General features: G+C 46.0%; 1 protein-coding gene across 1 annotated transcript; it reads right to left on the minus strand.

Moving 5' to 3' along the window:
• Positions 1 to 205: 205 nt before the first annotated feature.
• Positions 206 to 2,053, minus strand: her6 (hairy-related 6). Its single transcript, XM_026142340.2, has 4 exons — positions 1,701 to 2,053; positions 1,426 to 1,521; positions 1,223 to 1,310; positions 206 to 1,066 (listed from the first exon to the last, which is right to left on the minus strand). Exons 1-4 carry the CDS (start codon positions 1,806 to 1,808, stop codon positions 525 to 527), a joined length of 834 nt encoding a protein of 277 aa, XP_025998125.1. The 5' UTR covers positions 1,809 to 2,053; the 3' UTR covers positions 206 to 524.
• Positions 2,054 to 11,603: the final 9,550 nt, after the last annotated feature.

Here is an 11,603-nt window from a genome sequence, read left to right on the forward strand (position 1 = left end):
AAAACAGAGCTTGCTGGTTTTATGTATAGAAAGAAATTTTTAACGCAATAAACACAGGAAAAATAAACTGAAGCTCATATGAGCCACAGCTTAGGCACTAACTAATAGGATTTACTAATATATTATTGTCATTAGCATTTATATGGAGATTCTTATTTTCGTTTTCAAGCAGAAGAAGAAGAAAAAGAAGAAGGAGAAGCGCCTGTTTTCATATCTTTACAAATTTATTTGTCTTCCAAAACGAAGAACAGCATAAGAGCATTAAACATATCTTTGGCGTCACACGGTAAAAAAAGACAACTCATATATATATGTATATATATATATATGTAATGCAGTGAACGGACTTCCACAATACAAATCCCATTTCAATATGAACTTTACTCCCTTGTTAGCTGTACAAATATAGTGCATACTCTTTCCATTTTACAAGAACTAACAGGATTCAAAACAACTTCCTAACACTGAACAAAGAAAGAGCTAGTAAGTGTCATTTCAAGTCTCTGCGGCCCTTCCCCGCTTTTTCACCAAGGTCGCCACACTGAATCCGTGTTGCCAGACGGGGCTCCGGGAGACACCGCGGCCGGAACGGGCACGGGCGTGCTGACGTTGTTGGCGTACACGGGAATAACGGGGCCGTTTGGCGCAAATGCCGCGTTGGGTATGAGGAACGCAAACTGTCCGTCTGTGGCAGGCACGATCTGGAAACCGCCGTACACTTTGGTGGCGTCTGAGGGTAAACTGGCCGGTGAGGAGCCACCTTTACAGGATACCGGGTTCATGGGCAGGACCTGTGGAGACGAGTTGGGGATTTGCACCATGGACTGGCCGAAGGAGGGATGTGTTGGCCCGGCGGTGGAAGGGAGCTGATGTTGGTGCTGATGCTGGCTGGGATAATTCATGGCATTGATCTGGGTCATGCAGTTGGCCAAGTGGCCGAGGAGTCGCGTCCTGACTTCGGTGTTGACACCTTCGCAGGTGGACAGGAACCGGGTCACTTCATTCATGCACTCACTGAATCCGGCACGATATTTTCCCAAGACAGTGGGGTCGGTGTTCAGGGCAGCTGCAAAGAAAACAAAACATGATATATTTAAATCGAGCAAGTTCACCTCTGGCTGTAAGAAAATTAGATTTTTGGGGTTTTTGAAGCCGACTTGCTAGACTAGCGTAGATTATCTAAAAGACACAGAAACCGATTAGTCCGAAAAATGCCACTTACCGGTCATTTGAGCCCTCTGGAGGTTCCGGAGATGCTTCACAGTCATCTCCAGGATGTCCGCCTTCTCCAGTTTGGAGTGTCTGGAGCTCTGAGGAAGGGGGACGGAAAACAGACCCGATGAGCATCACGCACCCACTTTCTTACTGTTTGACAGATGAAGTCTGGAAATCTATTAATAACGAGAATGACGAGCGAGCACTTACATCTTTTTTGAGAGCATCCAGGATGAGAGTTTTCAGCTGCCCCAAGCTCTCGTTGATTCTGGCTCTTCTTCTCTTTTCCATAATTGGCTTTGACGACTAAAAGAACACAAAATGATAAAAGCTGTTAAAAACCATTTGTCTTGTTTGGTGCGTAAAAAGCCAAAAAATACTCCCTTTGGACTAGAAGCGTGTGAGAAATTGTGTCCGAAATGAAATGTTGAAGGTTTTTGTTTTGTTTTAAATGACAGTAACGGGTAAATATTGGCAATACCAACCTTTCTGTGCTCAGAGGCTGTCTTGGGTTTATCGGGAGTTGTGTTCATGCTTGCCGGGGTTGCAGCAACCGGAGAGGAGGAGGTTTTTTCCATCATATCGGCAGGCATCTTTTTTATTGAGAAATATCCCACAAAACCACAGGAAATTACGATCCAATTGTGCCGAAAAGCAGGGGAGGTGAGAGTTTTCAGATTGAGATATTTAAAAGTCTCTTCTCCCTTGAAAAAAAGAAAAAATCCTGAGATGTGTATCGAGTTAGAATCCGTTAGAGCGACGTGCAGCAGTAGCGACTACCAGGAGCGGATGCAGTCTCTCTGTTGGGCTCTCCGCGTGTGGCTTGTATTTATATCTCTCACTGCACGCGAACGGCTCGTGTGAAACTTCCCAAACTTTCTTTCCCACAGTAACTTTCCACCAATCAGGGCGAGGGACACGCGGCCCGAAGGAGGACGGCTCGTGGTCGGCGCCCTCCCATTGGTTGTTTGGCCGCTGGAGCTGGCGGCCAATGGCGCGCGGCCCGGGTTCAGGGCACAGCCGGGGAAACTGCCGTCAGTCTTCAATCATCGTAGCGTTTACATATTAACAGTGGAGCCGCTGACTGGGCAGAGGAACTTTTGTATTTACCGGACAACACATGACCACAGAGAGCAATTATATTCATGATGAAATTGTATAAATTAATGGCAAAAAACAGCAAAAACACTGCAAATATGCTTTCCACATTCTGTCTCCATAAGCTTTCCAACTTTGCTAGGCTGTTGAAAATTTATTGGCAGCTGCTTATAGTGGCTTTAAAAGAAAATAGAGCTATTTTCTACCTTTCAAAAAACACACACAAACACACACACACCACTGGGAAGTGGTAGGCAATCCTGCAATCAAAGTTTCAGTCATGTGCCATGGAAGAGGCGCAGGCAGGGGAGCGGTTTTGTTTTCCTTTCAGCCAAACTTGGGTAGTTACTGTTACAAATGAAATCTGTTAAAGAAACAACCTGGGATGACAACTCATGACAACTAACAAAACCGCACGGGGAGACCACATGAGAAGGCGAAGTGAAATCCCGAAACAAGCGCACACCGCGCTGAGCACCATCATTACATTCCCCGAGCAAGGTTAATTTGGTTGGCCCTGGGTGGAGGTGAAGGAGGTGGGGGTAAACGCGCACTCTCGGTTTCCACGTTACTGTAGTTTTGAACTCTGTGGTACAAATTTTGGCACTTAATCATCTGTCGGTGTTGTGAATGTGGAGCACGTGCCAGGATGTTTTATGAGTGCGGTGGTTGGAGGTTTGGCCGCCGGGCTGCCGGGGGGCCGCCGGGCCAGGGGAGGAGGGTGAGCCCAGAGAGGGGGGAGGAGAGAGGAGGTGGCGGCGGCGGCGGTGGTTTACATTAGAGGGGAAGGTAAATAGCAGCTGCTGTTTTAAAAGCCTGGGAAAACCACGCCTACAGAGAGAGAGCTGGATCGGGCTCCCTTATCGGAATGTGAGCCAGAGCAGAGATATTTCTGAGCCCGGAGAGCTCACACGATCACACCGATGCCTCCCTCCCTCCCCTCCCTCCTTCTTCTCCTTTGCCTCCTCCTTCCCGCCTATGGCCACCCCACAGCGTTCAAGGCGTTTTTAGATTTCGGGTCATAATTTATTCCTTATCTTTATTGCAGTTAGAAAGAGCAGACGGCGGACTTAAAGACCGCGGTACATAAAGGGAGAGAAATAGTGCCAGCAGTTGTGTATTGCAGGTTTATTGACGGGCATCAGCCCGGCGTGTTCAGGTTGTGCGACTGTGGACACAAACAGGGGGAAGTTTGTAACCCTGCGCTCCAGGGTTATAGATGTGACCTTAAAGTGTATTTAAACATCGAAGAGTCCTCGCGGTGATAATCAAGCTTTTCCGCTTTTAAACGAATGTTTGTATTTACATTATTCATAGTTTGAAGAACATCATTGTTTATGACAAACAAAGTTTGGCTTCGTCTGCTCCACCTAAATATTAATTTCCATCCATTTTATTAATAAAACAGAGAAACATTGGCCATGCATACTAAAGTGAAATGAATAGAGCTGAACGACATCTGATTGTTTAAAGTGTGATAGGCAAAAAAGAAAAGAAAAAGAAACTCCTGTTTTCTTCTTTTGAGCACACACAGCTCAGTGCACGGCGCTCCGCTGTGCTCACACACCTCCAGCTGCTGCAGAGACCACGACACGTGGCGCGCAGGCGACCAGGGGAAGGCGCTCCTCTCGCCGGCTTGCCGCCTGGATCTGCGGGGCGTCGCCAGCGGCTGGCCGCAAGATTGTGAATTTGATAGGCAACTCGGAGCTGCACCCGAGCTCCTCACTTCCTCGGCTCAACACGACAGAGATGCAGACCTTTTTCTTTCTTTTTTTTAGGTTTTCGCAAGGATTGCGCTCGAGCATCAAGCGGTACATTTCAACAAACGCCAGCAGCTCACACACAGATAAAATAATGAGAAAACTTGAACTCTCCCTATGCTGCACGTTATTCGGGGTATTCGTTTTATTTGCCCAGATCAATGAGTGATTTTGAAATTCAGATTTCAAGATGAAATGAAAATGTCGGAATGAGTAGCAGTAACTGGCACGCGGAGACGTCAATGAAACCACACGCGCGTCTTATGTGTAACTGCAAAACTTTGGTGCTTTTGCCACAAGGAAGTCTGGTGTGTACATGAGCCTAAGCCCTGCTGCAACAACCCTAAGTATTCTGCCTGCACAACAATGCTGCCTCTGTCAAACACATCACTAACAGGTTCCCATTGTTGCTACTGCACACCTGCTTCTTTCTTTTCTTTTCTTTTTTTGTGCACAATGGCACTGACAGAGTTCCAAAACAAACCTACCGACGGTCTAAAGTCAGAGTGTAGGTTTTGAAACACTCCCCGCCTGAATGATTTTCTCACGCTCATGTTGCATGAGGTCTCCGCCGGTGAACTGAGTCACGGAGCTTTGGTTCTGTCGCTCTCTCCCTTTTCTCTCCAGCTGAACATCTTATCAGCCGCACCTGGCTGCCGTCGGTCCCCGGAGTGTTACCTGTTGCTATGTGTCAACCCCATATCACACAGAATCTGTGGGAAACAGGCTCAGACTCACAGCCAACACGTCCCTGTTTCTAAGAAGCTTTTGATCACATTTTGTGCAGAGATACACCAAAACCAAAAGATGATGATTATCTGGCCAGTAGGCAGAAAAAAAATACACTTAAACACTTTTTAAATGTTTTTTTATTTGGAGCACACAGGATCACTTTCCAAATTCTTGCATTCTTTTATTTTCTTATTTTTTACCTGTGACCTCCTTACTTGTCCCATATGCCAACACTCATCGCTCTTGACCTTATCCTGTCTCTGCTTTTATCTCTTTTTTATCACCCCTCCTTACAGCTCAGTTTTATCTCCCTCTTCCTCTTTTTTCATTCCTCCACTCCTAGTCTTTTTCCCAGGGCTCATATCTTTATTGAGCCCTCTCGACCATGGACCTCCGCACACTGCAATAATGCAATTAGACAGGGAGATTGTGTGGCTTTTAAAGTGTGTGTGTGTGTGAGAAAGTGTGAAACATTGTGTTCACAAAACAGACAGTCTGGCCCACTGTCATACACCGCCCATGCCTTAATGTGTAAGCCATTGGTGACAGTGCTGCTGCCAGAGGGCACTCCCGGTGCAACAAGGGTGACATGGTTGTGTGTGTGTGTGTTCAGTGGGGTGGGAAGGTGGGGTTCAAGCTTAAATGCCTATCCTGGCATCACTAGCTGGCAAGAAGAGTGGGAAGTAAGCAGCCAGACAGGCTGTATCAAGGCCAGCCTCGAGGCGTCATGTGGCTGCCTCTGCCAAACTGAGGGTGGCACTGTGTTGATACAGCCTGCTCTCCCAAGAGGCCGCGACACAGTGGTGACTGACTTGACTTATCCAACAGTCCACACTGTGATTAGCATGGTCAACAAGTCCGCAGAAATCCTTTCATTTCCTTCAGAAGTGAGTGGCAAATGTGTGCACTGTCACTGCTTGTCAACAGCCAATGAACTTTGCAGCTCTTTAAAGCTGCAAAGAGGAAAAGAAGCTTGTTACAAACGATCTGAGGCTCCTGGTTCTCTACAACTTTTATCTGAGTGTTTGCAGAAGCTCAGACATGGCTGAATGACTGCTCATGCTATTTCAGTTTATGTAAAGTAATGCGTGAAAGTTTAAAGTTGACATAAACAATTGCATCTAAGGACTTTGACACTACAATTTTTTTGTTTGCACAAAAATGAGAAGGAAAAGAAAGGAAAAAAAGGTGCTAAGTGAACCTTAAGTTCAATTTTCTGTCAAACCAGTGCACACAGAATTACTCTACACTGAGTAGCATAAATCTACTCAGTATACTACCACACACTACTATTCAATGTACCACACTATTATTACATATGGGCGTATCTGTAGTATTATATACTATCTTATCAGTATGCACACAAGGATGTACTTACAACCAAACCCACACAGGTGTGATGTGATACTTCTGTGGACTATAAGGGCAGGATGTTTGCCTATTCACAGTGGGTGTCTACAGCCATCTGTAACACACAGAGGCTCTGTTGTGGTCGTGGAGCTGTATTTTAGCCGGTGATGTTGGAGATCTTGTCAAAATTCATGGAATTGTGAACACAGAAAACCACCGTGCATCAACCACGCGATGCATACCATCTGGAAAGTGTCTGATTGGCAATGTCTTCATTTTTCAGCATGGCGATGATCCCACACACAATACCAACACAGTAAAAGAATACCTGGATTAAAAAAAAGACACAGTGGAACACAATCAGTCATCAGCTGGCCTGATCATGAACAAGAGGCAGCTGACATCCATAGAAGGGCTTTGAATGTCCTTCGAATAGCCCGAAGAATTGAAGACAACTCAAAGAAATTACAAGAAATCAGTGTTCAGCCTGTGTCGAAGATTTTCAAGCTTTTAGAAATGTACAAACTCTTTTTATTTAGCTTATGTGCTGTATTTACATGTATCTTTCCACATGTTTCAGTAAATCACTGCACCTATTTCAAATTTTAGAATTAGAAACAGCTGGAATAAGAAATATGTGTATGCGTTTGTGTTTTTTCTCTAGCTTGTTATCCTATTTGTTCATGTAAACTGTTCTGGTGTGAGCCTCTCAGCTTCAGAGTTACTCTTCTTTCTCTTGAACGTAATTCAACAAAATGTCTCAAGCCTCGTTGGGGATAAAAGCACCAACAGTACAACTGAAAAACTCCAAAGTAATATAGCTTTCCATAAATCATGACCCATTTACTAAAACAAACCAGAAAGAAAAAAAAACATCACAAAACCACAACACACTTTGTTGGAATCCCTTTCATGTGGGAACTATTGAACCAAACCTGCCAACTGTATTACTCTGCAGACTGAAGCATGCATGATGAAAAACTCACGCTCCTGACATCGTGATAGAATATAGATATGAGCATCAATGGCCTGCCCCTCGGCAGAGGTGTAATGTTAGCATGCTTCCATTAGATGTTGGGTGAAGAAGCATGTATATTTGATATCTGGGTAAATAACCATTTTTAAGTTACCCTGTGACATACATATAGCGTCTTTTGATGAAAGACAGTGAATTTAATCAGTGTAATCCTTCCCCTCAATCATTTGCCTCTTAAAAAACAAAACAAAACAAAAATCAACATAATGTATACACAGGAGACATTACGTAGCTGGGTTTAGAAGTACCCACAGTCACTCATATCAGAGTGAGTGTTGGTGCAGACAGAGACTTGTGTGTAAGGGATCAGCTCTGAATACTTACAGAGAGCACCGGATGATAGTTGAATCTGTTTTTACTGATTTTACAGTGTGTTAGCAAAAAGAGGGGGAGGAAGTGGAGCAGCAAGTGAGTGTGTATTTGTGGGGGGCGGTGGTGGTGGGGTGTCTGTCGAAGCACATCATCCCAGTGTGGCATGAATGTGTGTTATTAGTGGGAGTGGAGTAGGACCTGTGCTCAGCTGCTGTTAGTGAGGCCAGCCAAGGCTTGGAGAGCAGGATCAAAGCAGGGACAAAGAGAGAGAAGGAGAACTGACAGATCCTCCAAGCAGAGAGAACAGAAGGAGGAGAGAGGAGAGGAGATGGGAGGGTGGGAGGAGGGGTGCTTGGAGGCTCTCCAGATACAGCCGCACACATCACTTACCTCCCCTCACACACACAAACTGAGGTGCCTGGAGCAGCCTGGGAGCAAGGAAAACAATAAGTACAGTGAATGTACCCACACTTTCTTTTTCCCATACAAGCACACACACAAACACACACGCAGAGAAAGATCAGCACGGGTCACTGTAAGCCTCGCAGACACAGGCGCTGGGGTCCGTTTTGGCTGGCTAAAACAGAGAGAAATGTTTTAAGGCCTCGGCGCTGGGCTGTAGACCGCAGCTTCCCCAGACAGCTGCCACAGCCTCCCTCCACTTCAGAGACCAAGATGCTCCCGCTTCCTTTAGGGGTCTCTTCTCTCCTCCATGCTCATCCCCTACCACCACCACTAGCCCCCCAAGCTTCCATCCTTCCACGTCACTCCTCCGCCTCTCTCTTCTTTCCCTCCATCTGACCCTCTCCTCTTCTTTTATCATGCCTCCTGGAACAGACCAGCGCTATTTGCATGTGTGGGGGAGGCGGTGTAGCGTCGAAGGTCAGAGGTCACAGTGAGTCAAATCTAGCAGCGATGGAGAGGAAGCGGTTAGGGAGAGGACCAACGAGTTGGCCTGGGTCTCTGGTTAGGATGCCTGAGGCTGGAGCAAACTAGGAATACAGCTGCTTTTGCTGCTTTTTAGTAATGCGGGTGGGGGTGAGGGCCACTCATGCAAATGTGTTGTAATCATCATTTACTCGATGTTCTAGATGGTGGACATATTTGTGTGCAGAACTCAAGCTGTCAAAGTAAAGAAGAGATGAAAGAAAGAATCAGATTTGGGTCAGCGGTTCGCAAATTTCACTACTGTCTATTTGCATTTGTTTTGTTTCAGTTTGATAAAGCATGAGCGGGTTCTGGTGCTATGAAGACATAATTACGGATTAAATGTTTTTATTACTAGATGCTCAGAGCAGAGTTCTGGCCAAACGGGACTCAGTCTTGGGACAATGAGAAGCATCTATGCGAAACATTTTCGAGTTGTCTCGAAGTTAATATCTAGATTTGCACAAACAAGCAAACGGACAAAAATGCAGCTCAAGAAGAAGTTTCTTTTTGAACACCTGAGCATGCCTGTCCTTTTCTTTTTTCCGTCCATTAATCACAGAGTCCACATAAAACAGAAAGGCAGTGTGTCTCTTGTTTACTCTCAATCAGCACTGGGACATTTGAATTACAGGTGCACAAAGACTCCCCATTTCCTTCTGAGGAGGCCATTTGTTGACTGACGATAAGAAGACCAGCTTTTGAAGAGGCATTCAAGCGTGCACACACACAAACGCACACATACACACACAGCCCCAGACACTGACAGCTTGATGCTGTGAATCATTATCCCTAATAGGCCTAGTTTACAGTAAACAAACACATAACAATGCAGATCTTTCCTACACAATCACTGATCCCCCCCCCCTTCATTGTAGCCACATAAACATGCCACATTCCGGGTTCATTTTCATAGAGCTGATACGTTTAAATATTCTAGCAGGAAATGGAGAGGTGGGAGGTTACAGTAGGAATGATGAATCAGTTTTGTCTCTCCTGCTAGTTGTTTAAAATGTAACAGTTTTTGAGGACATTAGACTAGAAGATCTCATCACAATGACTGTTGAAAGGATTTTATTTCATCCTTAAACTTTTAATAACTGCCATCTCACAGCTGGAAGCCTGAAGCCGCTGCACAGGACGCACAAATGTATGCAGCATTGTGTAAAGTCGCACTTTTGGTGTTCTGTTCCAGTTCAGTTTACTGTCTCCCGTCTACTTCCCAAACTAAACGAAATACTGCAAAGTGGAGCAAAATAACAGACAGACAAAACAATGCATGCATATCCTGTTCAGCCTAAACGCTGTGCTACGAAGCGGGCAATTCAAAACATCAAATTAAAATCAGCTCTACGGATTTTTGTGTGGCTGCTTGCTGATGCTTGTTGCTCTTTGCTAATGGTAAAAGCCTAATGTCACAACACACACTTAAAATCATCACAGAAGCATACAGTAAGTGTTTTTGTTTAGGGAGAAGTTCATGCTCTGAGTCAGGAAGGACCTGCTCTACTGAAGTGTCCTTGAGTAAGGCGATGTACTCCGACAGCACCACCTCCAGAGCAGCTTTTTCGGTACAGACGAGATTGTTAAGAAAGCGTTTCTCTGTAGGGTATTATACTGTTATCACCTAAATGTGATTATAACTAATGGCTTGAGAGAGAATTCATCAAATCTCTAAGTTTTGCGGCACTAACCTGGAAGAGGGCAGAGCTGTCTGCCAGGATGCCCTGGGAGGCCCCAGAGCCATTTTTTCTCCTCCTACCTGGGCCAAGGCCAACCTTATCAGACAAGAGCGCCCGAGGATTACCCTCCCCCAGAGCATTACCCTCCCTCACGGAGAAAAAAGGGCAGCCATCTCTCCCTCCTCGAGCCCTCAGCGCTCCCCCTCCTTCGGCCCTCAGCACTCCACCTTTCCCGTGGGAGTTTGCAAAGCCAGGATAACCTTGAGACCTCAGCTGGTCTGCTGCCAGAAACATTAAAGAAATTCCCTCCTTTTCTCTTTCTATCCTCACCTCTCCTGTACACCCTCACCCCACCTCACCACCCCTCCAGGCCTCCTCCTGATCACCGGGACATTACTCTATTTTTTTTTTTTGCTCCTGCACCCCTACCCTTCCTCCTCCCCTTCAATTTTAGACTCCCTTTTTTGCCTTCTCAGCCTCCTCTGATTGTGACTAAGATTAGCCCCTTTTTCTCTCTTTCTCCCTCCCTCATTTCCTCCTTTCCCGTCTTTGACAGGAGCGAGAGAGGGTGGGGGCTCGAGCGCAGTGAAAGAAAGGGCTGTTCACATGATCTCCTGCGTAGTCGACTATTATCTGTAGATTGTCGAGCTGCCAATTTCAATTTAGCCGGCCCTGTTATCAGGCCAAAAATAAACGCCTCATTTGAAAAGTGAAAATCAAACTGTCCCGACAGGAGGGATGACTGACGTTGATTGCAAACTAACTGTTTTGGTGGCAGCCTGCACTTTGTGTGGCTTTTGTCTCTTGCTCACTTCACCAGCCCCCCCTCCAACCCACCCCACTTTGCCTCTCTCCCCATTCTCTCTGTCGGCTTCACGGCTGTCATATTCCTTTAGTGCTGGAAAGGTCAAGTGCTGCTTGCTGCATGTGAGATCTGAGGGAGCTCGGGGATCTTCAGCTGCCCCCACCCGCCCTCCTCTACTTTTGCTTTGTGGCCAAAATGCTTCTTGCTGCGAGCTCCCCTGTGCTGCCACCAGCCAGCAGTGGCACCAGCGGTAGCGGGGCCGGGTTGCAGAGGAATGTGTTTATCCCCTGTTGTTAGCTCCCTCCTTTCATGTTCCCAGCTCCTTCAAGTTGATCTGTTTTCAACACACTGCACAGAGAGGGGCCCCCGTGCTCTCGCAGGATAGCAGCAGGGATCGCTTCACAGTGTTTACGGTCAAGAGAAACGATAAGTAATAAAGACAAGAGGGAGACAGAGACTGAGAGGACGAGACGGGAAGAACATCAAAGGAGATGTAATGATTTACATCTTGTCCAAATTGGAGTAGATTTTCACTCGGAATTTTCTACTCCGGCCTGGTAGCGTTACAGCAGAGAAGCTGTGTTTTTATTCAGGAGTTCAAAACCGAGGCTTTCATGTGGCCAGAAAGGAAATGGAGAGAGTTTACAAACAGCCAATAAGGGCTTTGTAATAGTTTCCCATGACAT

The sequence above is a fragment of the Astatotilapia calliptera genome, chromosome 15 (assembly GCF_964374335.1).
Source record: "Astatotilapia calliptera chromosome 15, fAstCal68.1, whole genome shotgun sequence".
NCBI lineage: Eukaryota > Metazoa > Chordata > Actinopteri > Cichliformes > Cichlidae > Astatotilapia > Astatotilapia calliptera.